Source organism: Tachypleus tridentatus, chromosome 13, assembly GCF_004210375.1.
Source record: "Tachypleus tridentatus isolate NWPU-2018 chromosome 13, ASM421037v1, whole genome shotgun sequence".
NCBI classification, from domain to species: Eukaryota; Metazoa; Arthropoda; class Merostomata; order Xiphosura; family Limulidae; genus Tachypleus; species Tachypleus tridentatus.
Window position 1 is genome coordinate 221,735,087 of NC_134837.1, and position 19,673 is coordinate 221,754,759.

Below are 19,673 nucleotides of genomic sequence, written 5' to 3' on the forward strand. Positions count from 1 at the left end.
CACCCCGCTAGTACAGCGGTAAGTCTGCAGATTTATAACATTAAAATCAGAGGTTCGATTCCCCTGGGTGGGCTCAGCAGATAGCCCAATGTGGCTTTATAATGAGAAAAACACACAAACAACAGAAAACCACAAATAACTAATCAAAAGTAATCTAACTTATCAAATGGAAGTGTTTTAGTGCCGAAAATATTGTTAACAGTGAGAATACTCAACTGCTGAAACAATTTGTAATATATATATGATTAATACAGTATATGTAATAAACTATACTGTTTACTTAGTTGATTCGTAGTTTTCTTCAAACAGATGTGTTTGAAAGGTACTATTAATTTAAAGTGAGTGATGTAAATTACTAATGTTGAAACGCAGAACCCTCTGGTGTATTGTTAATGATTGAATAGACACATGATGTGTTAAAAGTGTAAAAAAATGTATTTCAATATATCTTGCGGTAAACGAAGTTTTGATTTTGAATTCTTTAAAGCCATAAAGAATAATTTATAGTTTTCAGTTTTAATTTAAGTAACTATTATAAATGGTAATCAGGTACTTTAAATGTTAAATTCGAAGTGTGATGGATCAAAAAGCCAAAGTATTTCAGAAAGTATCAGAAGCTCTTAAATTAGATGGAGAAAAACAATATGAGGTAAGAACAATCAAGTTTTCCCATAAAAGTAAAGATAAAATAGTAAACTGTAAGCAAAATGTACAGCAAGACTTAATACAACTTATGTCATGAATAGTACTAATCGTAATCAAATACTTAAATCATTCAATATTCAGTATTGTCTACTAACGAACATGAAAAAGTAGGTATCTTAAATACTCAAATTAGATGGTTGTATTTTTGATATCTGACGCCTTGTTGGTTGAAGTCAGATATTTGTTCCCATTTTCCACAAGTCGATGCCAATTATTTGTATTATTGTAGTTTTGTAAATGTTTCCTTGAAAGTTTTAATATTAACTGCTATCTGTTTCAAGTTTTTACTTTTAGCATTCTTAATTTTTACCAGGACGTGAGAAAAAGTTCACAAATTTGTGATATATTTGATTCTTGAAAAAACAAACAATAAATGACTGCAGCATACTGTAAAAAAATTAAATATTACCAATAATATTTGATTATATAGCAAGCCTTATTTTGATATTGGGTAAGGAAGTTTAACAATGTAATGTTTTTGCCTGTTGTGTTTGAACTTATTTTTCTGATTCCATAAAACTATTCCATTTTGTTGCAATACTTCTTCATGAAAATACAATGTGATTATAATGTTGTAAAGACAGCTTCTATTTACCAAGATTGTTTCTTCCTATTATGCTATGGTATTTAAAGTTATTTATAAATTATGTTCCAGTAAGTAACTCATTTTACCAAAAACACTAAACACATAATGTTGGTTGTTTAGTTTAAAAGATTTATAAGAGAGCCTTATTGTCAAATAAAGAGATCATGGCTGGCTTGAACACTAAACTTTTTAATAGTGATTTTTTTCAATGAGTTTGAGTAAATAATTTCAGAGCTGGCCAGATTTTTTAAAGATTAGGAATATACTTTTTAAATCTTTCTGTTTTGGAAAGCTTTAAAGTTTTTTTTATAAATAAAGCCTTATGAGATTGATCCTTAAACCTCAAAGATGTTTAGCAAGAGCTATTTTTCCAAAATCTCTTTAAATCAGATAAATTTATGATCACTCTAAGATTCCCAGTGTGATTTGTGTTTTTAAAGAGATAAATCATGAAGAGTATTTGGGAACAAGAAACTTGTTAGTCAAACTTTTCAGTTGTTTGCAATGTTTTTAAATATGCTATTGCATGAGAGTTGCTTATTAAATCATTTGATGTGTGCCTTCTTTTAGTCAAGAAGTTTTAGGAAGCGAAGAAAAATAATGGGAATATTTTCATGTTACAAGACTCAGTACTTCGGGGTTCATTTTAACATAATATATGGGAAACAAGAAACCAGTTGCTTTCTTAAAACTGGCCTGGTAACCCATCTTTGGGAAAAGGTAGAAATATAAATCTCTTTTACTTTTAAGGAAGTCATCAGTTTTACAGTACAGCATCCAATTGTACTTATTATGTACAAAAGTTGAAAAAAAAAATTAAACTCAGTGAATGTTTTTCATTCTTAGAGGTATAGATTAATGGATTTTCAATATAGAATCCACTTATGTGGCTAGACTTTTACAGCCATATTTTTTAACATCATAGCATTTTTGTGGTAGTAGTACTAGACTGTTTTCTATGGTAGTTTCAAATTGAGCTTCACAGTCTTGTTCTTAGAATTGAAACTTAAGAAATGTAACTTTATAAGTGAACTCAATGATTGTTCATTTTCTAGATCCTGTGCTTGAAGTTTGGACAATAAAATGAGATGCCAATATACATTAGATTGAATTTGAAGCTTAATGCATGCTAACTGTGCAAAACAAGATATAGAGTATAAATATTAATGTGCATTTCGCAAAATATCGGTAAAGTACGGGGTGTTCGGAAAGTCACTGTGCACTTATATATTTATTAACAGACATGTTTCAATATAGAATACAGGAGGTAAATATGAATGACAATTATAAACAATGTTGAAAGTGACCCCCCATTGGCATTAATACAGGCTTGGATCCTTCTTATTTTATTTCTAAACACTGCTATCAGTTGCTGGCTTGAAATAGACTAAATGAATGCTGTTATCGCTGCTTTCAAAACTGCAGTGACTTTCCGAACACCCTGTATTACTATAACTAGTTATAGAGTATCAAAGTACAAGATGGGTGATTGATTAACTAATAACCTATTGTTGGTATAACATTGTTGCATAAAATTTACAATTATATTAGATAGTCAACATGGTTTAAATAAAAGAAAATCTTGCCTTTCAAACCTTTTGACATTTATTGAAAAGGCTACAGCTTATGTAGGTGAGGGTAAGGGTGTAGATTTGGTGTATCTGGGTTTTTAGGGAGCATCTGAAAAGATGCCACATAAAAGGTTTGTACAACAAATTGTCTCTATAGGTGTTGGGGATAAGTTAGCTAAGTAGATAGAATGGTGGCTGGATGGAAGAAAGCAAGGGGCTGTTGTAAATGGAGTTCAGCCAAAATGGATTAATGTCACAAGTGGAGTACCTTAGGACCTTTGCTATTTTTGATTTACATCAGTGACATAGATGATAAAATATTCAATAATTTTTCTAAATTTGAAGGTAATATTAAGTGTGTTACTAGCTGTGAAGAGGATGCTGTGGATTTGCAAAGAGATTTAGATTGTTTAATGAGTTGGGCAAATAAAAGGTAGATTGATTTTTAAGTATAATAAATGCAAGATAATGCAGTGGCTTATCATAATTTGGAAGGAATGACATTAACAGGAATCTTGGTGTAATAATTGATCAATCTCTAAAGTCATTCAAGCAATGTGTTGTTGATAGTGGTAGGACAAACAGGATTTAAGCTGTATCTACAGAAATATTGAATATGAGTCTAAAAGAGGTTATAATTCCATTATAGGTAGTTGGTTAGGCCACGTTTGGAATATTGTATTCAGTCTTGGGCTCCTTAGTTCAGGAAAGGCATTGAATTGTTGGAAAGAGTTCAGAGAAGGATTGCTGGTATGGAGGGGTTCTAAAATGAGGAAATGCTAAAATTTCTCACTGTTTTCTCTTGAAAAGTAAAGAGTTAGATAAAAATCTGAGATCTTTAAGATTGTAAAAGGAATTGATAGTGTTGATGAGTCTTTTTTTTTTCATATTTAACAGCGAGACTAGTATGACTAAGGGACATACAAAAATTTGGATAGTGCAGGAGTCATTTCCAGTTAAGAAAATTTTCATTTTCTGATGGGGTTTTTGGCTTTTAGAATGGGTTGCTTTTAGTTATTGTTAGGCAGTAAATTTAAGTGAGGTTTAAAAAAACAACAACCTTGGTAATTATATGAATAACGGCTGGCTTTTAAAAAATCTTCATCTTAATTTTTAAATTTACTTTATAGGATGGAACAGCAGAGATGAAGTAACAGGTTCTGTGTTGCCCCGAAACTATGTTAAAATATGTGTATATTATGTAATAGTAATATAGCATGACCTGAGGATATTAAAACTGTGCAAGGTATTACAAGTGAGGCCTAGTTAGTGATTTATATACAGATAATTACCTCTTGATTTGTAATCAATATTTGTATAATGCACTCTAAATTTCTGTTAGTTTTACAAAGAACAAAATATTGCTTGAGTAGCTCGTGACTTGTCCATTACTCTGCCAAGATAGTTTTCTTCAGTTATGCTCTTCAATGGGTTCATAGTTATATGTAAGTCAACGAGGATTCACTATAGGGAAGTTTGCCTTATTGATATATTTTTTTAAGGACTACTCATTATAGGGATAAAAGCAGTCGGGAGCTTAATGTATTTAGACTTTTAAAAAAAGCATTTGATAAGGTTACACATAAAAGATTAGGTAAGAAAGAAGTTATGATAATTTGTGTATCATTAATATGCTGAAAGATATTTTCTAGTTCATATTTTTAACATTATCAAACAGCTATTTTTAATAAGCTCATTTCAGTTACCCAGTTTGTTTTATTAATAAATACTTAGTTTTTCTATAAGTTTTTAAAACCTTTCAACCTCTGCATCAGTTTAAACTTCATAAATTTTATGGCATTTTTTCCTGATTTTCTGCTTTATCAGTAAGCCCATTGGGTTTGATCTTCCCTGTTATCTTTTTCATCATTTGATATCATACCAGTGTCAATACAAATAATAGGAAAGATAAAAGACACTGGCTTATACTTTTATACTATCTTTCAATAAGGATTAAGGTAGTCATAAAAAAAAAAACAACTTTCAATCCTAGTGCCTGTAGTTACCCAACAATATGATAATTAATATATGAAAAACAAGGATCATATAGTCCTTCAAGTCTTTCTCTGGACACACACCTAACAAAAAGAAGTGTAAAAGTTTAAACTCACTGTTAATTTTTTTTTTCAGGAAATCATTAATTCCCTTCAGCTATTGGAAGGTGCCAATCCCCTGCTACTGCTGGTGACAACTCATGCCATGAGTTATTCACCAGCCTCTAAGAAATATAATACTGTTTTTAAGTGGCACCTACCTTGTCTTGTTCAAATTTTGAACTTGTGTCATATTGTCCATTATATTTAGGATATCAAAACTGTACATGATATTCCAAGTGAGGTCTCATTACTGATCAGAGATATAAGGAGCTTTATTGTATCAGTATTTTTATAAATATACCTTATAAAGTAATGTAATTAAATTTGTTTATTATACAAGCAGCAAAAAAATGTGTTAAATGAAATCAAACAAAAAAAAAATACAAAATAAGCAGAAAGTGTAATAAATTTGTATGTAATACTGTTAACTTCCCTATTAATAATGGTGCATTGCCTCTGGCTAGAGTGACATGTCCTCCACTATAGCAAAATTCTTTTCTTTAGTTGCACTACTGAGGCATAGATTAGTATGTAACAACAAGCAGATTGGCTGGTTGGATTTGTGTTGTCAGTTCAGTGGGAAGAGAGTTTTGGAATAGATGGTTTATATTTAAATAAGTATGGGCTAGCTTGTTTGCAAGAGCTGTTAGCTCAATTATAATGGCAACTGTAAACTAAAACTTGATGGTGGTGATGGCTAGAATGAAGAAGAAAAATATAAAATCAAGTTTAGAGAAAACTATAGTGTAGAAACAAAGCACAAAAGTAGTTTTAAGGAGAGGCTAAACTGTTGTTATAATGCTAGTAGTACAAGTAATGATTTAGTTTAGAGCACTGGTTAGAAGACTTTAATGTAATGACAACAAGCAAAACCTGATTGAAAGGTAGACAGTTTTGATTAGAGGAAATTCTTTGAACTACAGAGTTTTATGGGTTGTTTAATTCTTGATGAGGAGAAACCAACTTAAAAATGTATCTTAGAATGGCTGGTATGAGGATTAACCTTCATAGGTCATCTTCAGGTTAGCAAAGAGAGAAGGTCGAAACGTTCTCTACTTATTAATAATAGGGTTAATACCCATATCAACTGTTCCAAGATACATTTTTATAGGTTGTTTAGTATGGTTAGTCTAATAAAAAAGAGAGGAAGGAATGGTTTTATATTCAAAATGTGATTGTATCTAATAGCAATGGGATTGAATCAGTTTTGGTTTCTGTTTGTGGTTGTAAAAAGAGAAGACTTTAAGTTGGAACTTGTCACAGACCACCAGAAAAAACTGATAAGAAACTTCACAGTAAGATAAAGTATATAGCTGTTAATCCTTTTATATATACTTTATATACCATAAAAGTAATTATACTATGACTTTTGTTAATGTACACATCTTTACAAAATGTTGCATGTTACTGGCAAACATTACAAGTCTTTTTAATGTAAAATAGTAGGTTTTAAATTAAGTATTAACATTTTTCAGTATAAACTTTCTGAAAGTGACTACAGCTTATTAGGTTTATCCTTTTCATTTGTTGTTGTCTAGTCATCTTATGAGGACTAAGACACCTCCATGGTTCGTACTTCAGTCAACCATCAGAGAGGTGCCTGCTGTCAGAATTTGTGCTTTATTGTTCAAGAATTCCTGTCTTGGGCCTGCATTCATTGTATTCAGCTTACAACATTTAATGTCCCTGAATTTCAATCTGAATGTGTATTGCTACTTACCTTTGATGAGATCCTTCTCACAGTTTGATCATTCCATCCAATGGTCTTTTATCAGACTTGTTCCCATTTTGAAATCTCTCAAATCGATGGCTTGCGACTTCTAACTTTAGAGGTCTTTTCTCGTTTGATCATTATTCACATCAAGATATTAGACCTTCCTATTCATGCATAGGATTTGTCAAACATGGGATTTTCTTATAGAACTTCCACTCTCACCCTCTATTAATCTTTGGCCAGATCATCTTACTCTTCCACTTCTTACTTTCTTCATTTCCTGGCTTTTCAACAATAACTTATCTGGACCATTACAGGTTACTGAGCAGCATTGCCCACAACTTTCTAGTTATTGCAAGGTGATAATCCCTTTCATTTGCCTGTTCTTACATATCTCTTTAAAGCCTTCTTTGGTTGCTTCCTCATCCTATTTTGATTTTTGTATAGTTCTTTGGGCTTATAAATACCATCTTTGAATCCTTGACATCCTGCTTCTTGTATCATCATATCTCAAACCATCTTCCTCCTTATTGTTTTAGTTGTTGTCATTTGGACATTTATGCTTTGGATGTTTTCTGTGCCCTCTGCCTTAGCAACTGTTTAATGTTATTTGTGGTTTGCTTCTTTTTTCTTAATATATGAGCTTTCTAGGAGGATGAGTGGATGTTTTCTCCATTTTCTCTCTCACCTGTATTTTCTCATTTTAGGATCATTTTGATCTTGATCACCTTGTATCTTTTAAGGGTTGTCTATTGCTCTTTTGGTTAGAATGCCCCCCTCCTTTTTGTGGAAACCATCATCACTAGTTTTTATCATAGCTAACCTCCTCCGTTTGAAACTTGTCCCATTGCACTCTAACGGTTGGGTTTAACAGTTCCTTTTGTGAAGTATCTTGTTTGGTCAAATCTAACTGTACACTCTTGTCTTCTCCACTAGTTTTGGCATATTGTATCCTTTTTTATTTTTGTGCTACCAGCCAGCCTTTGGAGATCTTACAGGCTGGTATATGAGCAACAACTAATGCATTTCTTTCAACTTGCTTGCACCATTTAGCAGTTTCATGTGCTTCTGATTTTCACCTTCCTTTAGTTGCCATTCTCCAGTCTATCCCAGAGGCTTTAGTGTGATGAGTTTTGCCTGTTGTGTTTTTTAGTTATTTTCACATCATTTATGACACCTCTATGTGTGTATCATGATTTTTATACACATTCAAGTTAATAGCAAATTCATTAACTAAAAGAACAAAAAAATGAAAATGCAAACCAAACAGGAGTAGGCAAGACTAACAAGATCAAATATTTTATGAAGAACTACACTTTGTTACTCATGCTTAATACCATTGGAACTTGCTGTGCAGCCAGCATTATCTCACAGGGAATATGCAAGTATAATCTGCAGTGAGTGGGAAAGGACAGAAAGTTTTGGTTGAATCCACCTGCTCTGCTCAGTGTTCAATGCTGTGATGGAGTTTTCTGCAAGATTGCTTAGGTATTAGGTATGTGTAATTAACTTAACCATTTTTGCACCTTTTACAAAAAACAGCAACAATCTGGTTATGATATTACACCTGGCTCATTCTTACTGTCTTTAGTCGTAGTATCCTGTTGCATCTTCTATTTGTGGTGATCCAGTTCCATGTAATTGTGCTTGATGACAGTGATCCAGGCACACCCTTCAGTGCTCTTTCCTCCTTATATCCTCATTATTTTTACTGGAACTGGGGGGACCATAATCTCAAGCTGGTGGGGATATTGTTATGGAGAGTTTCTTTTGAGAGTGGTGCCCTTCTCCATTAAATGATTTGCTGGAACCCCTACTGCTTGTTTTAGATGTAGGACACCCATTAGAGTATCTTACAAGAAGTTTTTGGTGGATATGTCCAAGTAGATGAAACTTGGATTTGCTTCAGAGTGTAGGTGAGAATTCTATACCCTCCACCTGTTGTTACATTATTAATCCCTTGACTGTTTTACCAAAGTAGAATGGCCTATAGCCCTAGCCACACTACACACAATAACATTCTGCACATTTCTGCAACACATTACCACTGGCTATATTCCCGATATCCTTTACTATAAATATTTAGGAAATATATGTGAAATATACAAGTGAATACATTTAAAAAAGAAATTGGATAAAGAGTATTTCCTCCATTGGTCATCTGGCTGGTCCACTTGGGCTAGGGTCAACCATGTACCAGTGTTAGATATTCTCAATAGGTTTTGTGGACAATGTATCTGATGCTAGTGTTTGGGTATAGTGCTCACGAAACCCTGGGGTTGCTGCAGTGTCCTTGTTTGGCATTGTAGTGCATCCCTTCATAGAGCTCCATGGTGGGTGGGGTTAGTGGGAACCAAAATATTCCTTTTTTTTATTATGGATCCTCCAAATAAAAACGTAAATAAAATAGTGGAAAACAGTTCATAGGTAAATGACCACATCTTGAAGATTCTGAGCAGCAATCTTCAATATCTGTAACACCTGTTGTACCTCATTTTCTTATACTACATTCTTTTCCAGACAAACCTTTAGGACAGATGTCTCCCTTTTTCATTCAGAAGAGACTATAGGGACTTTCTGGTTCTGCAAAGTCCGTAAAGAAGCTTCGATCTGGTGACATATTGGTGGAAACATCCACATCTCAACACAGTGAACTCCTCTTGCATTTAAAGGCAATTAGAGATATACCTATTGAGGTTACACCTCATGCTACTTTGAATTCATTACAAGGAGTTATTTATTGAGAGGGAATTGAGGAACATCCCCGAGTCAGATTCTCACTGGTTTCTCCACCCAAGGAATTTCTGGAGTGAGGCATATCTCCTCTCACAAAGATGGAATTATGATTGCAGACCAATGTTCTATTTCTGACATTTACATCACCACGTCCACCTCTCACCATGAAGGCAGGTTATCTTAATTGCAGAGTACAGCCATACATTCTAAACCCTCTCAGATGTTTTCAGTGTCAGTGGATTTGTCTCTCAAAGACGTCATGTTGTGGTTCCTTGACATGTGCTCCTTGCGGTGGCAAGGACCACGATGCCTATGAATGTGAAACAGATCCTCGTTGCATCAATTGCAATGGCTCTTGCCTGTCCTATTTTCGTTCTTGCACTAAATGGTTGGAAGAAAAAGTGCAGCATTTGAAAACGATTCAAAATATTACCTACCCTGAGGCTGAAATTTGCTGTACACAACACCCATCTCTATCCCTAACATACATTCCAGGAAATCCCAAGAGATCCACTTTTGTGGTTTCAGGTATGGGCATTTCCTTGGGTACATCTTCTTCTCTTACCTCAAGATGCAAAACAATCGTTTGTTCATGTCCTCAGTTGCTGGAATCATCTTCCAACAGCAAAGACCTGCCCATTCAAACAGGGCAGGATCCATGGAGGTCAATAACTTTCCTTGAATAAAGACAGTAAAGAAAAAGACATGGTCGTAAACAGAACAGCTCTTCATCCAATTAGCCTATACATAAATAAAAATGGCCACCTTGATACAATAGAATTGTCGAGGTTTACTTTCTTATGTGGATTACATCAAAGTATTGATTGCTTCCTACATCCTGTGTGTCTTTCCTTGCAGGAAACATTTCTGAAACCTGCTGATACAGTCACCTTTTGGCATTCTTTTTTGTACAGAAATGACAGGCTGTGTGATGGACGAGTGCATGGAGGGGTGGTAGTATTGGTTGATCAGCATGTGCTCACCCTGTCTTTGCCACTTGACACACCTTTGCAGGCCACAGCCATCCATGTTTCTTTGGGTTGTACCATCACTGTTTATTCTCTCTACTTGTTGCCTGGAGGGACCTATGATCAATAATACCTTGATGCTCTCATTGTACAGTTGCTGTCTTCCTTTTTAATCCTGGGAGACTTTAATGGACATCATCCCCTCTAGGGAAGTGCTGATATTGATGGGAGGGGTCACTCCGTAGAGCTTATGCTCTCTGATCACAACCTTTCTCTTTTCAGTATTGGTTCTTATATTTATTTTCATGCACCTAATCAGTCCTTTACTGCTACTGATCTCTCAGTTTGCTCCTCTTCATTGTTCTCCCACTTTTCATGGAGGGTTGACAATAATCCATGAGACAGTGATCATTTCCTTATAATTTTGAGAGAGACTGGCCATGGTTATTGCCACCCGACCCTTGTGCCCCAGTGGAAGCTGGATCAAGGAAACTAGCCTTCTTTCACTGCTCTTGCAGAATTTGATCCTGCCATTGTCTATAAGCCATCAGTAGATGACTGTAAGGCAGCAGTAACTGACTGTATTATACAGGCAGCTGCTCAATGTATACCTAAAACCTCGATATGTTTTCCACGATATCCTCGTCTGTGGTGGAATCCTGCCTGTTATGACACAGATAGCTCAAATACAGGCTTGGGGTACTTTTCATAGGTATCCCACACTCTTGCACTGCATTGCTTTCCAGCATGCCCGTGCAACTGCTCGGTGGGTAAGACACCAAAGCCAGAAGGAATCTTGGATTAAATTCACAACCAGCATATCTTCTACCACCAGTTCTAAAGTCAAATGGGAAAAGAATCAAAAGGTCAGTGGGCAATATAATTCTGTTTCTCTCTTGATCTTGTTTTCTGATGGCCAGGAAGTAGCTGATACCCTGAGCATCGCCAATACTCTAGGTGAAAGCTTTTGCTGGGTATCTCCCACTTCTGCTTCTTCCTCCACCTTTTTTTGCTGTTAAGACTCAGGCAGAGCGATCACCTCTTTCCTTTTGAGTTGATTATCTCTGTGACTATAATTGTCCCTTTACACTGGTGGACCTGATGTACACTATGAAATGCTGTGCCATCTATCTCTTGCTTCTCTTGCTATTCTTCTGATTGTTTTCAACCAGATCTGGCAGGAGAATGTTTTTCCTGATGCCTGGTGCCAGGCTATTGTCCTACCTTTCATTAAGCCTGGGAAGGATCCCAAGACTCCTTCAAACTACTGTATAATTGCTTTGGTTATCTATCTTTGTGAAAAAACCTTAGAGAGGATGGTTAATGCTCATCTTGTTTGGTTCCTCGAATCAAACAACCTCCTCTCATCCACTCAGTATGGGTTCCAACAACATGCTCTACCATGAACCACTAGATTCAACTTGAAACATCAATCAAAGAAGTCTTTCTCAAATGACAACAACTTGAATCAATATCTTTGACATTGAGAAGGCTTATGATACAATATGGAGGTATGGCATTGTGCGAGACCTTCATGTATATGGGTCAGTTGGCCATTTGCCCATTTTTATTTAAAAAAATTTTAATGGACAAGCAATTTCATGTTTGTGTGTGTTCAACACTTTCCTGTTCTTTTCTACAGGAACTTGGAGTTCCTCAGGCCTGTGTTTTGAGTGTCACACTCTTCCTTATAAAGAATAATGTCATCACTGAACAACTCCATTTTACTGTTGCAAATGGGCTTTATGTTGTCTACTTTCACATCTCATGTCTGTCATTGAACATGAGGTGTGGTTAGCGGCAGCTACAGACTTCTCTCAATTGTTTACTGAAGGGGACCATAGCAAATGGCTTTAACTTTTCTCTGTCTAAAACCACTTGCATGTACTTTTGCTGTAATTGGCTCTGATCCTGAACTCCGTGTTGGTGAAGTTGTGCTGCCTGTGGTCCCTGAGACAAAGTTCTTGTGGCTTATCTTTGAATGTAAGCTGACCTTTATACCACACATCAAGCAGCTACAGGTCAAATGTACAAGACGGCTGAACATCCTTCGTGTCCTCTCTTCCACCACTTGGGGAGCAGATCATTGTTCTATGCTAATGATATATTGTGCTCTTATTCGATTGAAACTCGACTATGGATCATTGGTCTATGGCTCTGCCAGGACCATGGCCTTAAAGATGCTGTACCTCATTCATCATCAAGGACTTCAGCTCTGCACTGGGGCTTTCCACACTTCTCCAGTTCAGAGTTTATACACAATCTCTTGAACCTTCTTTGCACCTCTGCCGTTTGCAACTGCCTTTACTATAAGCTCCAAAACTTCGTTCCTTACCAAAACATCCCACCTGGGATTGTGTTTTCCTTCCTTAGTGGGCCATACTTTTTCAGAACAAACAATCTGCTATTGCTTCTTTTAGTCTTTGTATCCAGGCACAGTTGGATGAATTGGGTCTGTCTTTGGATAACATTGCTGTATCCACAGGTCAGCCCACCCCACCATGGCTTCTTAGAGTCCCCAAATGTGACCTTTCTTTAAGTTATCTGAGAAAAGCAGACACTTCTAATTTGAAATACTATCTGTTATTTGCTTAACATCTTTCGAATCTGATCCTTGAATCCCTTCACGTTAGTTCACAATCTGTTCTTGCCAATATTCAAAACTGAATGGCCTATTTATCTTTAACATTTACTTCTAACCAGCTTTTCTGGAAACTGGGCCAAGTTGGTATTTGCAGGAATGAGCTCACAGACACCACTGCTAAATCCATCTGCTCTGGCACTACCACTGCTGTGCCTGTTTCATACATGGACTATGGCCCTGTATTCAAGGCTTGGTTTGTCCATTTGGCAGTCAACTTGGAGTGAGTAACATGAAAAGAAGTTTTTCCAAATAAAACCCTCTATTGGACTTTGGCTATTTTGCTTCCATAAGGATTGGAAAGAAGTTGTTCTCACTAGACTACACAGTGGTCACAGTTTATTAACTCATCTTTTTCTTTTACCTGGGACTCGTGCACCATTGTGTTGTCTGTGTAATACTCAGGTCACAATAAGCCACATTTTATTGTCTTGCTGTTGTTATGACTCTCAAGGATGGCACCATTTTAAATATGTTCTGTCCCAAGGTTTATCCGTAATGTTAGACAGTGTTATTGGCGATGATGACACTGTTTATCTTAGAAATGTTTTTAGTATTTTAAAGGCCATGAAACTTTTTAATGCTATATAAGTTTTTTAATTTATACATTAGACTTTTTTAAATGTGATTTTTTCCTTTTAAGAATCAAAGTATGTCTAGTTCAATTTGAAATTAGAAAATGGCCGTAACATCAAATAACTTGAAACCAGGACTGGATAGGCCAACTTCAGGTAACTAACGCTGCTGTTTGAACTATCAGTTAGTCATCCTGGTAAGTTGTGATTAAAATTTTGCTTCAAGTCTTTTAAAACTTTTGTTACTTTACTTTCTGAAAATGACCATAATGTCAAGTAATTCAGAACAAGGACTGGAAAGGCTAACTTCAGGTGACTGTTAGTGGTTTTTGAACTTGTTAGTTTTCCTGGTTAGTTATGATAATTACAATAATGCTACAGAAAATTCTGTACAACTTGTATTGCTGTAGTTTTTTCTTACAGCTGTAGACTAGATGTAAACATTGATTTTAATGATATATTAAATTAATATAACTTCCTTTTATGAATTGTATTGATTTTACTTAAATTTTAACTTTTTACCAAATGTTTGGTTGGCATAGATAGCCTAGTTGCTTTGCACCATAAACCCCAAAATTAACTGGAATTCTGGTTGCATGTGAGGTAATAGCTTTTTATCCATGCATAGAGATGGGTATCTACTTCAAACATGTTTTCATGTGAGGAAAATGAATGTTAGCTTTTATTGAGCTTTGGCATATTGTGTGTCCTTTAGTGTAAAAAACAAAGTACTATAAAAGGTTACTAAGCTTATCATTGACATTAGAAGATTTTTTTCTCTTGAAAGGAAAAAAGTATTTTTATTGTAATAAACATAGTTTTTCCAACTAAACCATAAAGCATATAGTATGATATCAGTAATGACATGGTATATACCACTTGAGGAGTCTTCCATGTAAGAGTACTAGTATGTACCTAAATGTTTAATTTCTTTTGCAGTTAATTGGTAACTTTTCAATCCAGATAGCAAAAGAACAAGTATCCATTTTCACCATATCTAAGTCTGTAATACAGTGTTGTTGTTTTTTTTATCATACATATATATTGTATAGTATGTGTATGATCCGTTTAGTTAGTATGCGTCATAACTCATTTGGATTTTTTTTTTCTTGATGAGTGAAATGTCTCTCCTCTTCTCAATCTATGCTTTGATATTTTTATAAGATAATTATGAACTAACTGAAGTTGTTCTAGTAATATCTTGCACTTAATTGTTTTGTAAATTGATGTAATAAAGTAATTATCATGGAATGTTTTGTAGATTACAAGTTTTTCATTGTAATTTAATATGAAAACATTGATAAAAATTAGTTGAGCAATATAAAAAGCATTCTAATGGTTTTATGTATAGTTTATATATGTATTTCATAAATTACTTCTGATTTTCACATTTTAATATTATTATACCAAGTAAAATTATAATTTTTAAATTGTCTTCCATGGTTGTCACTATGTGGAAGTTTTCTTGAGAAAACAGCTAAATATTCTGATTGTTTTTCATGTTTTTTTAAAGAAACATGTGAATTGCTCAAAACAAAAGTTATTCTATAGTTCATAGACATAGGAGTTGATGAAATAGTTTACATGGTTGAACTGTATATTTTGTGAAATAAATTTCAATAGCTAAATTTAACTTTTGCTATACACGGGTTTTCTTTCCACATGACAGGAAATGAGATTCCCTTTAAATATAATCCTTACCATTCTTACCCAGGGTGTTTGTAAATTTGAAGATTATTTTTGGCATACATTTTCAAACATTTTTGAGAATTCAACCAGACCATGTTTATAGACATGATGCATCTTTGGTATTGGAATGTTTCATATAAATTGACAAATAAAATCACTTATTCTCCTGCCTTACATGTATGGTCATGTTCTGAACAATACATGTTAATTTCTTCTACAACAGGTAGCTTACAGAAAATATTTGGAGAGTGTTAATAGTCTTAGTGCTTATTTGCTAGAAGATCTTTCAAAGAATGGTAAGTTCAATTCATTGCTAACTTGTTTTTCTTTCTAATAAGTACTGGGTAAATCTGTTTTATATAAAAAATCTACTTTTCTTTAATATAAATTTAAATCATTTTCAAAAGTATTTTCATCACCTCAGATTTAAAGCAAAAGAGTTTGAGTTGAGTACACTGGTTGACTGAGTGATTAGCAAGGATACTTTTTTGATGGACATTGTGATGTCTATGATAGAAATTATCTCTGGGTTTGAGGTAACTCAACTTGTGAACATCAGTCATCAGAGTGAGTGTTAGCTGATGAGCTTGGGTTCCTTATAATAAATTATAAGATGCTAAGAGACCTTATGTCTTATCAAGGATATTTGCTCTGTCTACTTCAACAAATAGAAAACTAATCTTTAAATCTTGGCCTGATTTCTGGAGTATTAATTGGACTCATTTCAACATGATATTTTACCTCCTCTCGCATAAAAGCCTCTTTTATTTAGTGCTGCCTGCTATGTGTTCAGGATTTTTTCTCCCCACTAGCCTTGAAATTCCCACCTATTCCATGTCTCTACATGGCTTACTTGCATTTTAGTATGCAAATAAGTATGTGACAATCCTTTGCCAATAGGAGTATGACACTTTTCTGTCACATTTGACTCCCTCTATAATGTAGAATCCAATATTTATTTTATGATTTGGCACAGTAGTGGTAATTAATGTTTTTACTTTAATTTGTATTTATCATTTTTCAAACTGTTGTTTTTTATTCCTCATGTACACAGATAATTTTACAGTTGCTTCTTTATTTTGAACTTCACTTCAGTTGAACATGAAATTTGAATTTTATTTTTCTACCAGTACTGCAGTAGTGATGAATATTGTATTTTAACCTGCTGTGTCTTATACTTTTGGCTATAGAGGTTGCAGTCTTAGTAGGAGTTAGAGTCAATCATGTAGCTGGCTGTTTCTTCTAAGTCCAGACCTGATATTTATTTGTCTGGTTAAATTTTGGTTAATTTGAAATGACTTGGATAGTTATTGCTGTAATACTTTGCTGATCCTTCAGCCTCCTCATCATCTACTCCTTCCAGTTGGAAAATTATTGCTGTTTTTTATGCCTTTTCTTGAAACTCATTCAGACTTGTTCCTTATGCCTTTGATCTTCACATTATGTTTTAGAAGGGTCACTTGGGAAGAACATCCATGCTAGCTGGTGGACCTTACCCAACATTTTCATTTACCATTAACCCCATTTAGTGATTATATCATCTTCATCCAGGTATTACATTATGCCTGTTGTTTCACTACACACATCAATTCAACTGTAAATTAGTATGTTCCTTAATTTGTTCTTTTTACTGACCAGGGTTACACTCCTCTTCTATATCAGATGCCATTCTGGCAAGTGATACCTGTCCAGGTACACTTATTCTTAAATTCTTAAATTGTGTGGCCAATGAGATTCATAACACTCACCATTGAGGTGGGGTGTTACACAAGACTGCTAGTAGATTATTCCTTCTGGCATTTTGCATCTGTCTCAGACTGTATACTCATGAATTAATATGATTAAACCACAAGGTGGATGCTGTCTGCACCTGCAGCTCTTTCAGTTGCATAAATCAGGAATGATATGCATTTCAAAATAGGATTTTTCAGTTGCCCTTTGCACCTTCAATGGTGCTGCATCATTTAGACTCTCCATTGCTTTATTCTCCACTCTTCTCATAGTTCAGTTTTAATAGTCATCCAATATGACTAAAAATTTCTTTGGATGACCAACTTAAATCCTTGTTTTTGTGATAAACTTTTCTATCATGGTGGCCTTTGTAAGTTTTGTATGGAGTTCTTCTGAGTGTGAATAATTGTGTTGTAACACAGTGTAGTGTATATAACCAAGTTACATTACCACACAATTGTTTTCATTTCTGAGTCACAGTTTTTACAGTAAATGTGTTTCCAAAACAGGCATGCAGTCATTTTCAAGTACACAAGTTTTAACAGTTTAAAAAAAGAAGAAAACATTTAACATTTAAATCAACATTTAACCAGTGTGAAATACACATATATAAAATCAGTAAGTAAACTCTAGGTGAAACTATTACCACACACTTTATTACATGGTGTTTGTGTATGTATCATGGATGGATGGAAATTCACAATGAAAATGAACACCAGTAATACAGATATTTAGTGACATTAATTTTTAGTATAAATGCTTACAACAGTAAAACTAACATGGCTGTTTCAACTTCTTATCAATAAACTTTGAGAAAGAACTAAAATGATCAAACTTACAAAAATCAAACTCTGAATTTTCATTGTTAATCATTGCAGTTGAAACACTGACTTTCCGTTTTCAGTTAGGCATGTATAGACTTAAGGCTAATGTTAGACAAAACTAGTTGAGTCTAGGAAGTATGGAAGACCTATTTACTATGAGAAAAACAAGAAAATCTACAGATTAAACAGAACATAATGATAATTGCAAATAGCATTAGAAAAGTTTTGATCAGCTTTATCCCTGTCCTGGTCAATACAAACTATGAGTATGAACAACAGTATATATATATACATATATAAGCAGTGTGAGTATATGTATACAGTATGTGTAATATTGTATAATAGTATGTGTGAAAGATTTGATGCAAGTCTAGTCTTACTACAGGCTTTACTTTATTTGGTGGGCAGCCCAAACTGGTTAAAGTGAAAACATCAGATATGATTGGCCAGAATTCTGTTCTGTATAAAATTTTACATATCATTGATTGTTTGCTTTCTTAAGATACTATGTAACATTAGCATGGTTTAGGCATATTTTTTCTAATGTAATGTAACTTCTCAGGAAGTAGAACCTCAAAAATTAGAGATTCATAATTGCTAATTAAAAATTAATTGTATTTTTTAGAAATAAATAAGATATAAATACATCAAAATTCTTGTCATTGGCCCTTCTTTTAGGGTATTTACATTACTATTGTTGTAATTTAACCTTTTTGAGGATCTATGCATTTTTATTTTACTAAGCAACCAATACAACTTTAAGGACAACCTAAAAATATTCTTATAATTGAGTTCTGCATCTTCCAGTGAATGTGAGAGTACATATCAATTGCCATTTTCTAACCTCTGGGATGGTGGGCAATGGAGACTTCTTCCTAATTGTGCTCAGTCCCACTTAGTTAAGAATAGGGTAATAGAGTTCTATTTGTGTATATGAATCACTCTTCCTCCTATGGACCTGATGGAATTCTAGACCCTATATGGGTTTAAACTGGATTTTTCTTTCTTGCGTATTTCATTTTTCTGACTGGGTATCTTGCTTCTATTGTGAACTAGATGAAAAATTCCCAGTGCCACCAGACTTTTGATTGAAGAGGGATCATCTGCTTTTTATTTTGCACTCTAGCTACTCTGTATTAAGGAGTCCCATTATTTCTTATTTCCTGCCATTACAATTTGGTAACATGTTACTGAAAAGTGAATAGTATATCTGGCTCAGAAGTGGTGTAGTCTCCCACTGTGGTGGTGTTTATAATTCCTCATCTTATTTTGGGTGCTTTATAGGGGAATAGACTTCAAGCTAGCCTTCCACCAAATCAATGTATAATTATAATTTAATGTGAGAAAGGTAAGATATCATATTGAAAGTTAACATTTTCCTAAACTTTAAAAGTATTTCTGATAGATTTTTACCTTTCTTCACATTTTCCATCTTTCCTCCCCACTTTCAGTGTGAATTGGTTTGGTAAGTGATGACCAATCTCAAATTATAATTAGAGAGAGCACTAATTATGATAGGGGGGTTGCACTTCTGTTAGTGGAGTGTTATTGCATGATCATTTGCATGTTAATCTGCAGTAACAACTGGAAGTAACAAGGCTAGTGCAAGGAAAAAATTTGTGCAGATAGAAGCTGTAGAAGCTGCAAAAATTCTTTTGTGAGAGTAGGTATATATTCATAAGTACATTTTTAGTTTCAGAAAACGTTGATGCTCATTTTTTAATAGTTGATTTAATTGTTAGAATAATTGAAAAATAATGCCAAACTGAATTGAAGGGAGAATGATTGGGCTTATAAGATTGGGTTTAAAGGACACACAGAAAAAAATGCATTCTTT

The 19,673-nt window shown here is 34.2% G+C and overlaps 1 protein-coding gene across 9 annotated transcripts in view; it reads left to right on the forward strand.

Moving 5' to 3' along the window:
* Positions 1 to 375: 375 nt before the first annotated feature.
* Positions 376 to 19,673, forward strand: part of LOC143240526 (VPS9 domain-containing protein 1-like) — a 104,372-nt gene continuing 85,074 nt past the window's right edge. For 2 of the 9 annotated variants that reach the window (XM_076483095.1, XM_076483091.1), the window contains exons 1-3: positions 376 to 649; positions 13,661 to 13,748; positions 15,505 to 15,577. Coding sequence is in view for 4 of the 9 variants with exons in the window: in XM_076483090.1 (XP_076339205.1) it covers positions 578 to 649; positions 15,505 to 15,577 (145 nt within the window). In the remaining 5 variants the exon portion in view is untranslated. The remainder of the gene's footprint in view (positions 650 to 13,660; positions 13,749 to 15,504; positions 15,578 to 19,673) is intronic. The other 7 variants (XM_076483090.1, XM_076483097.1, XM_076483089.1 and 4 more) reach the window with 5 other exon arrangements.